Source organism: Bactrocera tryoni, chromosome 2, assembly GCF_016617805.1.
Source record: "Bactrocera tryoni isolate S06 chromosome 2, CSIRO_BtryS06_freeze2, whole genome shotgun sequence".
Lineage (NCBI taxonomy): Eukaryota > Metazoa > Arthropoda > Insecta > Diptera > Tephritidae > Bactrocera > Bactrocera tryoni.
The window spans coordinates 47,449,202-47,466,621 of NC_052500.1; the positions used below are offsets into that span (position 1 = coordinate 47,449,202).

Below are 17,420 nucleotides of genomic sequence, written 5' to 3' on the forward strand. Positions count from 1 at the left end.
TTAATTGGCGTAGACACCGCTTACGCGATTATAGCCGAGTTAACAACACCGCGCCAGTCGTTTCTTCTTTTCGCTACGTGGCGCCAATTGCATATTTCAAGCGAAGCCAGGTCCTTCCCCACTTGGTCCTTCCAACGGAGTGGAGGTCTTCCTCTTCCTCTGCTTCCCCCGGCGGGTACAGCGTCGAATACTTTCAGAGCTGGAGTGTTTCCGTCCATTCGGACAACATGACCTAGCAAGCGTAGCCGCTGTCTTTTAATTCGCTGAACTATGTCAATGTGTTCGCAGAATTTTTGTCTCGAAAACTCGTAACGTCGACTCATCGGTTGTTGTCATCGCCCAAGCCTCTGCACCATATAGCAGGACGGGAATTATGAGTGACTTATAGAGTTTGGTTTTTGTTTGTCGAGAGAGGACTTTGCTTCTCAATTGCTTACTCAGTCCGAAGTAGCACCTGTTGGCAAGAGTTATCCTGCGTTGAACTTCTAGGCTGACATTGTTGGTGGTGTTTACGCTGGTTCCAAGATAGACGAAATTATCTACGACTTCAAAGTTATGACCCATTTGTTTTGCTTCCTTGTCCAGTCTGGAGAAAGCAGAACTAATGGCGCGGGTGTTAAAGCCGATGATATCAATATCATCGGCATACGCCAGCAGCTGTACACTCTTATAAATATGGTACCTTCTCTATTAAGTTCTGTAGCTCGAACTATTTTCTCTAGAAGCAGGTTGAAAAAGTCACACGATAGGGAATCGCCTTGTCTGAAACCTCGTTTGGTATCGAACGGCTCGGAGAGGTCCTTCCCGATTCTGAGCTTTTGGTGTTGCTCAACGTCAGCTTACACAGCCGTATTAGTTTTGCGGGGTTACCAAACTCAGACATCGCGGCATAAAGGCAGCTCCTTTTCGTGCTGTCGAAAGCAGCTTTGAAATCGACGAAGAGGTGGTGTGTCGATTCTTCTTTCACGGGTCTTTTCCAAGATTTGGCGCATGGTGGTTGTTGGTTGGTTGTTGATTTTCCAGGTCTGAAGCCACACTGATAAGGTCCAATCAGTTTGTGGACGGTGGGCTTTAATCTTTCACACAATACGCTCGATAGAACCTTATATGCGATGTTGACGAGGCTAATCCCACGGTAGTTGGCGCAGATTGTGGGGTCTCCTTTTTTATGGATTGGGCATAGCACACTTAAGCATAGATCCAAGTCTCATCGCCAGTTATAATGCGTTTCATAATACCCTGGTTGTCGGAAAGCATAGTTTCACACACTTCAACGCGACGCCTTTTTTCCAAAAAATTCAATGTTTTCGGTACCAGTCGAGATTTGACGCGCTTGAAGCCCAAAACATCCTTCAAAATGGTATTGGCTGAGCCTTACGATATGCCAACTTCATCAGCAAGGTCTCTAATTGTTAATCGAATAATTTAATGTTTTTCAACACCAAACCTTTGATTTGTTGAACGTGAGCTTCGTCGGTTGAGGTTGATGGTCGCCCTGGACGCTCTTCGTCTTCGATATGTTCACGGCCGGCTTGGAACTCACTATACCACTTGTAAACATTTTTTTTAGACATAGCCTCATGACCAAAGGCTTTCTGCACCATCCTCAACGTGTCCGCTGCAGAAAATTGATTCCGTAAACAAAATTTAATGCAAATTCTTTGCCCAACAAATTTCGACATCGCAAAAAACGAAGAACTCACTTTTAGCAGCTCATAAAACGATACGTACGAATATTTTGATATGAAATTTGACATAAATGTGACTGACAGTACTACCAACCTAAAAAAAAAATAATTCTCCAAATCCTTCGACGCGCGCAGCTTAAATTCAAATGTCACCTTATTTTTTGGGCACAGTAGTATATATAAATGATCAGGGTGATGAGAAAAGATGAAATCAGGTTGACTGTCTGTCTGTCCGTCCGTCCGAGCAAGCTGTAACTTGAGTAAAAATTGGGATATCTCAATGAAGCTTGGTATATGGATTCCTTAGTACAAAAGAAATTACGAGTTCGTAGATGGGTGTTGTCGGACCACTGTCACGACCACAAATCGCCATTAACCGAAAACATATAATGTGCCATAACCAAACACAAAATTAAGATATAAAATTGTAATTTCGTAAAGGGCATCGCAGTAGAGAGTGACAAGTGTGGGTAAAAAATTAAAAAAAAGTGGGCTTGGCCACGCCCTCTCATATGTTTAATATACATATCTCCTAAACCACTAAAGCTACAACAACCAAATTTGCTGAGGACAAACCCTATAAGAACTTCTATCGACAGTGTGAAAATGGATAAAATTGGAGGATAACCCCCCTCTCACTCCTTTTATAACGGTACTGTTCAAAACTACCAAAAGCGAAATAAATCTCTAACTAGACGCTATTTTTAAATTTTAACTCTGAGATGGTATGAGAAGGCTTTATGAAAGACGTTGTGAAAATTGGACAATGGGCGTGGCACCGGCCACTTTTTGGTGAAATCATATCTCGGGACCCAACCGAACCGATTTCGACTAAATTTATTATAGTACGTATCATTTTTCTAAGACTGCTACAGTGTGAAAATAGGCAAAATCAGACTACAACCACGCCTACTTCCCATATAACACAATTTAAAATTAACAATTTTCTTAAAGGATGTCACTTTTTGACCAAAAATTGTCCAAATCCAACCAAAACCGTTCAAGACCCTAGGTACCGAATATGTGGACGGTATCTTTAGTTGAGTTTTGACCGAAAATATAGAGCAATGTGTGAGATATATAAATGAAATTTAGGTATAATCCTTCTCTAACAATGATATGTCTGTATGTCAAAACTTGGTCGTATCGGGCCTATACCTAATAATGAGATTTTCGAACTTTCAGTTGATTTTATGCTGGATATATTAGCCTATATTTCAGTTCTTCTTCTTCTTAATTGGCGTAGACACCGCTTACGCGATTATAGCCGAGTTAACAACAGCGCGCCAGTCGTTTCTTCTTTTCGCTACGTGGCGCCAATTGGATATTCCAAGCGAAGTCAGGTCCTTCTCCACTGGGTCCAACGGAGTGGAGGTCTTCCTCTTCCTCTGCTTCCCCCGGTGGGTACTGCGTCGAATACTTTCAGAGCTGGAGTGTTTCGTCCATCCGGACAACATGACCTAGCCAGCGTAGCCGCTGTCTTTTAATTCGCTGAACTATGTCGATGTAAGTGCGTCGTATATCTCTTACAGCTCATCGTTCCATCGAATGCGATATTCGCCGTGGCCAATGCGCAAAAGGACCATAAATCTTTCGCAGAATTTTTCTCTCGAAAACTCGTAACGTCGACTCATCGGTTGCTGTCATCGCCCAAGCCTCTGCACCATATAGCAGGACGGGAATTATGAGCGACTCATAGAGTTTAGCTTTTTGTTCGTCGAGGGAGGACTTTACTTTTCAATTGCCTACTCAGTCCGAAGTAGCACCTGTTGGCAAGAGCAATCCTGCGTTGGATTTCCAGGCTGACATTATTGGTGGTGTTAATGCTGGTTCCTAAATAGACGAAATTATCTACAACTTCAAAGTTATGACTGTCAACAGTGACGTGAGAGCCAAGTCGCGAGTGCGACGACTGTTTGTTTGATAACAGAAGATATTTCGTTTTGCCCTCGTTCACTGCCAGACCCATTTTCTGTGCTTCCTTGTCCAGCCTGGAGAAAGCAGAACTAACGGCGCGGGTGTTGAGGCCGATGATATCAATATAATCAGCATGCGCCAGCAGCTGTAGGTACACTCTTATAGAAGATGGTACCATCCCTATTTAGTTCTGCAGCTCGAACTATTTTCTCCAGAAGCAGGTTGAAGTAGTCGCACGATAGAAAGTCGCCTTGTCTGAAACCTCGTTTGGTATTGAACGGCTCGGAGAGGTCCTTCCCGATCCTGACGGAGTTTTTGGTGTTACTCAACGTCAGTTTACACAGCCGTATTAGTTTTGCGGGGATACAAAATTCAGACATCGCGGCATTAAGCCAGCTCCTTTTCGTGCTGTCGAAAGCAGCTTTGAAATCGACGAAGAGGTGGTGTGTCGATTCTTCTTTCACGGGTCTTTTCCAAGATTTGGCGCATGGTGAATATCTGGTCGGTTCTTGATTTTCCAGGTCTGAAGCCACACTGATAAGGTCCAATCAGTTTGTTGACGGTGGGCTTTAATCTTTTACACAATACGCTCGCTAGAACCTTATATGCGATGTTGAGGAGGCTAATCCCACGGTAGTTGGCGCATATTGTGCGGTCTCCTTTTTCTATATTTCAGTTATCTTAATGAAATTTGGAGCGCGTGTTTTAATCATTGTGCCTAAAATGGACCTAGCTCCCATATAACCATTAGCAGAATTTTCGAATATCCGGCTAAGTTTACTCCATAGGATTGGTGATTGTATGTGAGGTACCTTCATGAAACCAAGGGAACGGTTTTTTCAGCATGTGGCATGATCATGGTTAATAGAAGAAACGGGTCGATACTGCCTAAACTCCCACATACTACATACAATGATTTTCGTTTTTATAACAAATCTTATGCCGAATTTGCCGGCCAGTTTATGAGTTACATATATAGAGTACATGTATATATAAAATTTCTTAGATTCCGATCCTCTGGTTGACTTTTTACATCTTAAGGCATTTCCCTGGCTTAAAGTCTTGCAAGTTGCAGGAGTATAAATTGTGCGGTTGCACTCGAACTTAGCCCTTCCTTACTTGTTCTTTTTGTAATCGACATCTCTTGTGCCAAATTCAAGTTGGAATTTATCAATAAGCTAAGTGAGTCGATATGACTTAAGAGAGGTCACAATAAACCTTAAGTCGCGGTGCAATCCTTATTTATTTATCTTATCTTTTTTTTTTATAGAATAATAACAGCGGTCTGCAGACGTAACATAAAGATTGATTTTTGACAACAGACAACTTTATGTACTAAGTCTCAGTTTATAAGGGACAATTCAGATGCAAAGATTTGAGATTTACTATTTTAATAAAGGAAAAACTTCGCAAATATTTTCCGCGTGAAAACTTTGTTTGGTAGTGGGAACTCAGAAATGCCTATATTAAGGTTTCCAGGACTTTTTAGTAGTTATAACCATATTTCCTGGTGAAAGAAAGTACAATTCTATGAAGGCAGAGCAGATTTTTTCTGGCTATAAAAGCGTTACAGCTATTTATGCTGCCGTTGACAGTTAGAAATTGTAAACAAAGCTTTTTAGTGAAAACTTAAATTGTTTCGTCAATAGTTCTTTATGTTATTAAGAGGTATTGATTTCGAATAGTGAAAAATCAGCTTTCCCAGCAAAAACCTAGACTGGATGAAAACGGAGAAAAGTATTATATGAAAGCCTCCTTTTGAAGGTGCTCAAAACCGTTAGGCCTATGCTGACTCAAATTGATCCGATTTATTGCAGGGTATGTGCGTGGGTGAATGTACCTGCGTAAATATCCCGCATTATATTTATTTGTATTAGCGCGCTAAGCACACACGATATGTGGTCTATAAAAGTAAGAAATTTTTCGTAAATTTAAATTCCTGCGCTGTTGCATATTCCATTGGCAACGAAATCAAATAATTCTTTCGTCTACTTAACGAAGGCGCATCTGTAGCACAACACCGATGCGGATCGAGCTATGAATTTCTCAAATAAATAAGTAGTACAATCACACGCACGCATGTGGGGTAGTTGTTTATATGCATGTGTGTGTATGTAAGTAGTTTATTTATCACCTGCTTAACATTTATTACCTTTTATTCGCATTTTCCAAGTTATTGTATATTTTTCTATCACCGCCGCGAAACAGCCGTGCTCCGCTCGCGCTTTTTGGCAAAAAGAAAAACATTTATTAAATACGAAAATATGTGCTTTTGACTTTTATTCACTGTAGCATTGTGCGCGCAAAAAACAACAAGCAATATATTTAGTCGTTGGAATTCTCACAACCAATCGGCATGACATGCGCACTCGGCTGCGACTATGGTGCATATTGAGCGCGCTTTTCCAGCGCTCACATTGCTTTTGTTGCAATTGGGATTGCAACGAGTGGTGCCGCAGCAGCGCCACTGTGTTGGCAGCAACATTTGGTTTGTGTTATCCGCAATTGTAATGAGTTTACCAATTTTCCACACCTTCATGTAAACACAAATGCGCTGCCGCGCCGCGTTACAGTGTCGTAGCCAACAGTTATGGGATGCAGCGGCCTTGCCGCTTAATTAGCGCTTCCACTTTTACTTCCCGCCGCGGCTATATACACAATAATCATGCGTTCACACGGCATATATAGTCTATATTATACTTCTGTTTGTGTGTGTATGTGTGTTTACACTTGAACGCTTGTTTAATATAATTCTCTTTTGTAAGGCGCAATCGATTTGCCACTCAACGCGCCTTGCGCGTTCACATCCTCCTACGCAGTGTTTTCATGCGTTTATGCATATTTGTTGATCGTGGTTATCAACAAGATCTTTTTTGTTATTTTTTCGTTTATTATTGGCTCCACCAGGTAATGTGTTCATCATCCTTAACTCGTATTTTATCTAAAATATTGACTCTTCGCGTTGCGTTTCTCATTAGCGCACTTGTTATGGTTTTATTGTAATTGTTGTTGTTGCACTTGAGTTTGGCGCTGACTTATGCTTATTTGCTTCCGTATTTAAATTACCACCATCGTGGTGCATTATCGCATTTCACATGTAATTTGTTAGTTTACCTTAATTACTTGGAATATTTTGAAATGAGTTTTTATTACGTGCAATACATGTGTAGACACGCTCATTTACACTTGTCGGCATAAAGATTTGCTCTAAAATGTATTTATGTATGTATGTATGTGTATATACATATTATATTTATTTCAAAGCGCATACATTCCTTGAGTATGATTCGCTTCTTCCTTTCCGGCTTTATAGTTTTCAAATACATATCTCCTTTCTGCTTTTTGTCTTTTGAATTTCGTGGCTATGTATCTATAAAGCGCTACAGCGCTCGTATCGGGCAATACTATACATCTTTGAAAGGTCTTGACATAACCTACAAAACGACGCTATACATGATTAGTTTGGATATTGCGTTCAACAGTTACATACTTGTATAGACGTGTAAACATGGAGTTTACTAACGCCGAAATTCGCGCTATTTTAAAGTTTTCCTTCGTTAAAGGCAAATACGATAGAGAAAGATTCCGTGAGATTAATGTTGTTTTGGGGGATGGTACTCTATCACTTCGAACTGCGGAGGAATGGCTTCGACGATTCAGAGCAGGTGGAAACGACACCATGGATAAGCCAGTCGGCGGAAGACCTGCGACGTCGAATACTGATGATATCATGGAAAACATCGAGTTAGACCGGCATGTGGCATCTCGTGACATCGCCCAGAAGATGAGAGTTAGTCACCAAACCATTTTAAACCATATGCAGAAGGCTGGATATACCAAAAAGCTTGATGTTTGGTTGCCGCATGATTTGACGCAAAAAAAACCTTCTGGACCGAATCAACGTCTGCGATATGCTGCTGAAACAGAATGAACTCGACTAATTTTTGAAGCGGATGGTGACTGGCGACGAATAATGGATCACATATGACAATATCAAGCGAAAACGGTGGTGGCCGAAGACCGGTGAATCGTCCCAAACAGTGGTCAAGGCGGGATTGACGGCCAGGAAGGTTTTGCTGAGTGTTTGGTGGGATTGGAAGGGAATCATATACTATGAGCTGCTCCCATATGGCCAGACGCTTAATTCTACCATCTACTGCGAACAACTGCACCGCTTGAAGCAGGCGATCGACCAGAAGTGTCTAGAATTGGCCAACAGGAAGGGTGTAGTGTTCCACCAGGACAACGCCAGACCACACACTTCGGTGATGACTCGCCAGAAGCTACGGGAGCTCGTATGGGAGGTTTTATCGCATCCACTATATAGCCCGGAAATAGCACCAAGTGATTACCACCTGTTCCTGTCCATGGCGAACGCCTTGTTGGTGTAAAGGTGAACTCAAAAGAGGCTTGTTAAAAGTGGCTGTCCGTGTTCTTCGCAAATAAGGAGTGGCGCTTCTACAGGGGGATATTATGAAGTTGGCGTCTTGGGTAATCACGAGATACATAGCTGTTACCTTCATGCAGTAGGTGCTGCATCGCTGTTCGGCTTTTGTAAATTTTCGCTAGAAGAAACCCAGCGGTTTGAGCGTGTTTCTAACTACTTGGTGTTGCGTTGCATAGTCGGATGCGCCAATCCGGAATGAAAGCTGTGGATTTGGTGTGATATGTGGTAGCAGCGTACATTTAGCTAAGTCTTCCTTAGAGGCTTCGTAATGTTTTATATTTTCTTTGGTCCTTACTAAAGGTGAGTGATCATTGGTATTTTCTAGGATGTTCTCTCCTTCTGAAAGTAATTGACTTTCGTCGAGACTCATGATATAAAAATAGAAAATTAATTATGAACAAGTAAGAATGAGCTACGTTCAGGTATAACCGAATACTCTTGCAACTTGCATTGATTAAAGCCAGAGCAGTACTTTCAGGTACATAAGGTCTGTTAAGCACAAATGTGCACCGGTAAATGAAAAACACGCTCTTTCAATTTTATTAAGATAACTCGCATATTGACCAATATATGCGGTATAAAGTCTCCCAGAAATTCGAAAATCTTTATATGGGAAGTACTGATTCGATTCAGACCATTTCTACCACACAGACATACTACTATCAATAAAGGATTCTATTTGGATTTCAATTATACAAGTTTGATTTGTTTACTGAACAGATTAAGATATTTGTTTTGAGCGAATTTGGTTTTTGTAACTTTAGAGACTCTCTAGCCACGTCCACTTCTTCAAAATTTTTAGCCCACAAGTACCCCTTGATACTGCGATCTCCTGTGGCAAATTACATTTCTCAATAGGACAAAATTTCACTTTTAGACTGGAATCCCAGAAAAAAGTTCTGTCAAAAATTTAAAGGAATTTCTTTTTTGAATAGAAGTTTTTCAAATAAAATTGCTTAAAAACTTTATTTACAGTTTTTTAGACAGTGCGAGTAACAAATGTTATTCTAGCTTAGATACGGTTATAATTACACCCTGAACAGGGTTAAGTTTGTCACGAAGTTTGTAACACCCAGAAAGAAGCGTCGCACACCCTAAAAAGTATAGATTTAAATGATCAGTATGTTGAGCTGAGTCGATTTAACCATGCCCGTCTGTCTGTCTGTATATAATGATCTAATGATCAGTATGTTGAGCTGAGTCGATTTAACCATGTCCGTCTGTCTGTCTGTATATATACGAACTAGTCCTCAGTTTTTTAGATATCGTTTTGAAATTTTGCAAACGTCATTTTCTCTTCAAGAAGCTGTTCATTTGTCGGAACTGCCGACATCAGATCACTATAGCACATACATATCTGCCATACAAACTGAATGATCGGAATCAAATTCTTGCATGGGAAACTTCCTCATTTGACGATATATCTTCATGAAATTTGGTATGAGATATTGTTCATAGAAATAATGCAATATAGGGAGAAATTGTTCAGATCGGCTCACTATAGCATATAGCTGCCATACAAATCGAAAGGATCGAAATCGGAATCAAGGGATTAAATGGAAAATTTTCGCATTTGATACCACTTCACGAATTTTACTGCTTAAGGTAATAATACATTATAATCTTCGAAAAAATTGTTCAGATCGGATTACTGTAGCAAATAGCTTCTATACAAACCGAACGATCGGAATCAAGGGCTTGTATGGAAAACTTTCGCATTTGACGTTTTATCTTCACGAAATTTGACATGGATTACTGCTTAAGGTAATAATATAATATTCTTCAGATCGGATTACTATAGCATATAGCTTCCATACAAACTGAACACATAGTTACGAAAAGAAATGCACCTATGAAGGATGGATTAGCTTCGGTGCAGCCGAAGTTAACGTTTTTTCTTGAAAATCAGTGTCTAGCATATTTATTGGGGTCATTAGTTTAGTTGGATAATTTCAAATATCTCATTGACGATACCTAACTATCATTAGGTCGTTATAAGAACTTAGGCAACTTAGAAAAATATTGGTATGACCCATGATATGAATTCTTTCCTATTTGACGAAATTAGATTTCAACGGCAAATTTTTCTTCTGTTAGGAAGTCAGTTTCAACATACAGTTTAGTTTTTGTTCCTCAGACAAAGCGTCAAGGAGTCTTAGATAAGTTCATATACAGACCTGTAGTTTTGAATCTATGTTAGGTCTAGTAAGTAACATACTCCACTACAACAGAGTAAGAAAGAATTTCTGGAATCACATTGTTGAAGGATTTTTTCAAATTAATGTTAATACGTATATGCTAAAATTAAACAATCCAATATTGCAAAATCCCGATTTATACCCCTTTAACACTCAAGTTATCTCACTCCAACTTCTCGTGTTCAGAGTTCACTTGGTTAAAGTGTTCATTAATACACGTCTTGTGCCATTGCTTCCACCTTTCACTGTTTGATTTCTGAAGTATTCATTTATCTGCACATCAGTATAAACCTATGTCTGCACGTATGTTTGCACCAAAACGTATGCCTCAATATGATGATGAAGATCATTACTTAAATATGGGCACGTTTTGTTTTTTTTTTGCTCGTTCAGAATATTTGAATACCAATAACGAGATGGTGCAGGTTGTGTTGATGTTGTGGCTATTTTTGTGGTTATTGCTTTGAGGATGATGATACAATGCTATTTGATTTGATTATGTGGCGCTGATGTGTGGCAGGTTGATCTGCTGGCCGGTAGGTCGGCATACCGAAAGACAGGCAGATCTTATCAAAATTGGCCCCCAACAGGCGCCTCATCTATCACCGTTGTGGATCAGCGTACATTACTGATCGATCAGATCGCGATCATTGTTGTTGTTGCTTCCACTCTCACTCACTCACTCACTAAGTACTGGTGAACGGTGCAGATGATGAGTATTGGTTAATCGAATTGTTTGTTTATTTGTTATTCTGTTTGTCTGCAGCTTCGAGTCGGAACAATTAATTACCAACTGTATTTGGTCGACGGTATTTATTTCCCTGCCTTTTAAATATGTATGTTTAGCTGAAACTTTGGAGCACGTTTTCGAGTATATACCTGAAAATGCTTATACTTTACATATACATATGTATATACTCAAATCTGAATGTAAATATGTATATAATTCTTTCCGTCCGTCGAACTATTAATGAATGTACGCAAACGTTTCGTAATTGATTTGATTTTATTTGATTTTCGATTTAGCAAAATCGTGCTGATTTTAATTTTATTTTTCTATGGTTTGTTTATTTTCTCAAATGACCGAAAGAAATTTCCTAAATAGCTAAGTTGTATAATTTGCCAGATGAAAAGAAACCACATTCATACATATACATATGTATATATTTAAGTATGGAATGTTTTCGATTGATTATCGCACAATTGGTGATTAATTGCGGCGTTTGATTGTAATAAATTGCAATTGCCTTTAAAATAGATTTATGCAAACGTCTAATAGATTTCCACTAATCGTCATGAATCATTGTTTTTGAACGGGAGAATACACGTTTTTTAATGAATTGGTGAGAGGACTCTCCAGTGTCCATTTGGACCTCTTTGTATAACTAATGATTAAAAAACAGTGATTTTAAAAGCGTTGAATAATTAAATTAAAGAAAATTTAATTCCAAGGACAAAAGAAACTTTCATATTTTTTCTAACAAATACTTCCTATAAATCCTATAAATTCAGCCAAGTATCAAATTGAAGATTAGTGCATCCATATTTCAGGCTTATTGCGATTGAATAGTTCAATCTTTTTAGTTTTTGAAGCTTTCGATCATAATAGTCTCTTTGGAAATCTACTACATACATTCATCGATTTAGGTTTAGCTCTACTAGAGCTTAACAAACTATCCACCATTCCGAATGGTTTCTTCGTCGAGCACCAATAATATTAATAGTAATAGTATTAAACCATTTTCTAGTATCAACAAAGTTTTTTCATTAAATAAATGTGATACCTATTATCCATGTTTTAAGTACATACCAATAGTTTCTTTTTCTTCTTCTTTACTGGCGTAGACACCGCTTACGCGGTTATAGCCGAGTTAACAACAGCGCGTCAGTAGTTTCTTCTTTTTACTATTTGGCGCCGATATAAGATACGCAAGGTTCTTCTCCAGGTGATGTTTCCAAAGGAGTGGAGATCTTCCTCTTCCTCTGCTTCCACCGGCGGGTGTGTAAATCTTGCTCAGAACATTTCTCTCGATTACTCCTAAGGCCGACTCATTAGATGATGTCATTGTCCATGCCTCCGCACCATAGTATAACAAGACGGGAATAATAATACTCAGTCCAAAGGGGTATCTGTTGGCAGGAGTGATCCCGCGTTTGCTTTCAGGAATGACATTGTTGGTGGTGTTTACACTGGTTCCAAAATAGATGAAATGATCTACGACTTTAAAGTAGTGACTGTCAACTGTTTGTTTGATGACAGGAGATATTTCGTCTTGCCCTCGTTCACTGCCAGACCCATTTGCTTTGCTTCCTTGTTCAGTCTGGAAAAAGCAGAACTAACGGCGCGGGTGTTGAGGCCGATGATATCAATATCATCGACGTACGCCAGCAGCTGTACACTCTTATAAAATAATGTACCTGCTCGATTAAGTTCTGCAGATCGAATTATTTTCTCCAGCAGCAGATTGAAGAAGTCGCACGATAGGGAGTCGCCTTGTCTGAAACCTCGTTTGGTATCGAACGGTACGGAGAGGTCCTTTCCGATCCTGACGGAGCTTTTGTTGTTACTCAACGTCAGTTTACACAGCCGTATTAGTTTTGCGGGGTTACCAAACTCAGACATCGCGGCATAAAGGCAGCTCCTTTTCGTGCTGTCGAAAGCAGCTTTGAAATCGACGAAGAGGTGATGTGTGTCCAATTTCTATTCATGGGATTTTTCCATGATTTGACGTATGGTAAATATCTGGTCGGTTGTTTATTTGCCAGGTCTAAAGCCACACTGATAAGGTCCAATCAGTTTGTTGACGGTTATAAGCGATGTTGAGGAGGCTCATCCCACGGTAGTTGGCGCAGATTGTGGGGTCTCCCTTTTTGTGGATTGGGCAGAGCACACTTAAATTCCAATCGTTGGGCATGCTTTCGTACGACCATTTTCTACAAAGAACCTGAAGCATGCGTTTGAATAGCTCGGTCGGCAATCCATCGGCCCCCGCCGCTTAGTTGTTCTTCAGACAGGTAATTGCTATTCGAACTTCTTCATGATCAGGCAGTGGAACGTCTGCTCTATCGCCACCGATTAGGGAATCGTATTCGCCTTCTCCTGGCGTTATACTTTCACTGCCATTCAGCAGGCTGCAGAATGGTTGCCTCTATAATTTTACTAGACTAGGTTACTAGATCACCTCTGGGGGTTCGAACTGAATAATTTATCAAATATGATAAAAAAAATGTTTTTCTTTATACACATGATGGAAACGCATTTTTCAAATAATATTTACATACATACTTCGTTTCAAAACTTTTGGTGGTAAAATTGTGCATTAAGAAAATACAATTTCTATTGTTGCACCAAAATGCTTAAATTAATATATAAATTATTATGATGTACTCAAACGTGGACTTTAGAATTGACAGCTAGTAAAAAAAAAGCTCAAATCCTTTGAAATGGCCAATAGTATTCTTTCAGCTGAGGTATTTAAATTGAAGTATTAAGTAATTTAACGACTAACATAAAAATTTGTTCAAATCGACTGAGTATTTCCAACTTTATTTCATATTAAGAATTCCTACACAAATTTGACCAGTGCGTTCCGTTGTCCAGTATACCCAGCTACTAACCGCAAAGCAGACTCCTGCTGTAGTATATAGGGCAAGTAAATTAGGAACAATTTACCACAATAGTTGTATTATTAGTTATATTCAAATTTATTTTTCGAAGTCTTCCAAATATCATTGAACTTTCATAACTCGAACTTTGAATTGACATTAGAAGCCGAATTTTATTTAATTTCCTTCCATAACTCGAAGTCTCTCTAAGACAAAGTTTGTTTTGAGTTATGGTGATTCGAGTTAGGGATGTTCAACTATATATAGATTTAATTCTTTTATGATCTTCTGATGGAAACGATACTATCTTTTCTGGCTGGGTTTTAATTTTTGGTACACGCTTTCTTATGTTCGGTTCGGTTCGGACTGTTAATAGTGAAAGACATTCGGCGGACCTATTATTCTTATTTGATTTTCAGTCTGAGCATTTAAACTATTCAAGTACTGAGAAGGTTCCACCGCATATTTGAATATAACTAATTTAATATAAATCTTGTTTTCGCAACAAAGAGCCCTTAAGTTGATGTTTGAATCCAGGAACACTCATATAACATAATTATATTTCTCTTTCCACTTTACTAAATCACAAAATCGCAATGTCTTACTAATTGGTAGTTTACCGTTAATCATTTCTAGTAACTTAAGTGAAAATATATCAGTCGATTTATCGTTTTGTAGTTGCAGCCACAACTTTGAGTATTTTTGGAAAGTATTCAAACTGTCCTTTGCAGTTCGTCGAGGAAAAACATACATACATCGATTGCTTTTTCAGTTTATCTCTCTTAGTAGCGAGTACTATTTTTCGTCTACCCTAATTTATTCACTTCTTTTGTCTGCTTTATTGCTCTCTCAATGAGAGAGAATGAGAATTGCGAAAAAAAATATTTTTGAATTTCGAAAACTGCTCTGAGTGTCTTTTAACTTTTTCATACTAAAAGCCATGCACTTAAATAAATATTTTTTTAATATAATATTACAGTGCAGCTGCACGCTCCATACTCCGCGTTGGCCACATCTGCCCTTCTGCGCTTCCAACAACAACAGCAACAAAAATCCATTGCAACACATGCACAAATACTTGTCAATTCGCCAGGAATGTTGCAAAATCTGAGTGGTACAGGTGTTGGTACCGCTGTCAGTCTCGGCCTTAAATCTTTCCACAATCCCACAATGAATATGCAAAACTTTGCTCCACCGACGCTGTCGGTACGTTTCCCCACGTTGAAGACACATGCGCATCATTTATTGGACATTCCTATGAGTACCGCTAGCCTTATAAATCACCACAGACAACACCACCCTCACCATGGGACGCAAACGACGAGCCTTACATCAAGCCACGCCGTCGCCAGCAACACCTCCCCACAACTACAACTAACAAGTGCGAGCGGCAGTAGTATTAGTATGAGTAACAGCAACAATAGTGGAACTAGTGCGAGTGGTAGCAGTGGCGGCAGCAAACGAAAACGCTCGTGGTCGCGTGCAGTTTTCAGCAATTTGCAGCGCAAAGGACTCGAAATACAGTTCCAACAGCAGAAATACATAACAAAGCCCGATCGGCGTAAACTCGCGGCGCGCCTCAACCTCACCGATGCGCAGGTTAGTAGAGCCATATTAGTTATAGCATTGCGAATTTTAGGTATTCCATTGCCATTTTCAGGTTAAGGTCTGGTTCCAGAATCGTCGCATGAAGTGGCGGCACACGCGTGAAAATCTGAAAAGTGGCCAGGAGAAGCAAATACCGTCAGCGTCTACAACTGCTGCGGCGTCCAGTCACAAACAAGAGAGTAGCGTGCAAGCGACTAATGATGAAAAGCACATCGTGGACGGTTATTCCAGCGACGATTCGTCATATGGTGAATTAAGTGAGAACGAAGATGAAATTGACGTGGTGCAATGAATTATATGTATATTTATATTTTACTCTGCTTACACTACTCAATAATTGTATGCAGATATCAACAAAAGTACTCGTATATATACTCAATAACATAAAGAAACCAAAAGAAATGTATAATAAAGCATACATATTTATTTACTCATACAATTTTTGTTACTCATTAGCATTTAATTAAAATAAACTTGTTACGATATTGTTAATTTTTTTCGTGTATGAAAATAAATGAAAATATATTTATGTGTAATATACTATACTTCTTTCATGAAATCTTAAAATGTCAGTGAGTTTTTACAGCTCTTCTTGGATCTCCGTTTTTATGTACCCAATTGTTGTGTTTCGTCTTTGCTGTTGTTGCTGTAGCGGTCATCGGTTCCCTTAATAATGATATACATATGTTAGAACTCATACCTTCTCATATCTTTCCATCCTCCCCTAGAAATTGTTCATTACTGATCAGTCTGCATCAGATATAATAATAATTTCTTCTATGATGTGCATATTGTTTCTATCTGAAAAAGTCGAGGTTTTCAACGAGGGATATTTACAGTGTCGGTCGGGGTGCGACCTTACAATAAGATTTTCCATGTAGCAGCTTGATTAAAACTTTAGTCAAACTCATCAAGATCACAGAAAATTAATTACTTACCATTATGATAAGATTTCATCTTCTGTAATTTATACGCAGTGAAATCCATAATATAAGGTCTAGTGGAAAAGAAATCCATTATTTTTGTATTAAAGAGGAGGTTTTACTTAGTTAGAATTATCCGCTTTAAGTGAAATATGCGTCGCTTTATTCAATAGCTTGTTGCCAATTGATTTAGTTTCATAATGCCACACTTTTTTAAGCATGAGGCGAATTTTTCAACAGCAAAATTCAAAGAAAAGAACAGGTTGTAATCAAACAACTAAGTTATTGGAGCTTCAGGCGAATCTCTATCAATGTGTGTTATCTGGCGTTGCCCTGATGGAACATAATTCCGAACCTATCGACGTAAGCTGGCCCCTTCTGAGCGATTGCTTACATCAAACGGTCTAATTGTTAACAGTACATACATATCTCAAATAAAAGATTGGAAGTAATAGTTGTCCATTCTGTCAAACAATTTTCAAGTTAAGTAACCAACCGCTTTAGAAGTGAATTGCATTTTTTACTATTTAACAGCATTTCGCAAATGGAAATTCGGTCCATGAGGTTTTTGCGTTAATTCTTGTGGTACATTGTGATTCTTTTTATACTCTTGCAACCTATTGCTACAGAGTATAACTCAAATATTATTAAAACTACCTACATACCTACCGACACTGTGAAAATGGATGAAATGGGATGATAACCCCGCGCACTCCCCATATAACGGTACAGTTAAAAACTACTAAAACCGCAACAAATCAATAACTAAATACGCCAGAGACATTTAATTTTACCACCGAGATGGACGACAGGAGTGGCACCGCTCACTTTTTAGTGAAATCCCATACCTCGGTGGATTTGGACAAAATTTGCTACGTGGCATTTTTATACCCTGAACAGGGTATATTAAGTTTGTCACGAAGTTTGTAACACCCAGAAGGAAGCATCGGAGACCCTATACAGTATATGTATATATAAATGATCAGTATGTTGAGCTGAGTCGATTTAGCCATCTCCGTCTCTCTGTCTGTAC

At 39.0% G+C, this 17,420-nt stretch overlaps 2 protein-coding genes across 2 annotated transcripts in view; both read left to right on the forward strand.

Annotated features, from left to right (window-relative positions):
- The window catches only part of LOC120769755 (homeobox protein H2.0), a 31,842-nt gene extending 16,086 nt beyond the window's left edge, over positions 1-15,756 (forward strand). The window contains exons 2-3 of the mRNA XM_040096918.1: positions 14,836-15,455; positions 15,517-15,756. Of these exons, the coding sequence (XP_039952852.1) occupies positions 14,836-15,455; positions 15,517-15,756 (860 nt within the window). The remainder of the gene's footprint in view (positions 1-14,835; positions 15,456-15,516) is intronic.
- An 850-nt stretch (positions 15,757-16,606) lies between these two features.
- Positions 16,607-17,420, forward strand: part of LOC120768734 (paramyosin-like) — an 8,874-nt gene continuing 8,060 nt past the window's right edge. Inside the window, exon 1 of the mRNA XM_040095507.1 lies at positions 16,607-16,750. Within this exon, the coding sequence (XP_039951441.1) occupies positions 16,607-16,750 (144 nt within the window). The remainder of the gene's footprint in view (positions 16,751-17,420) is intronic.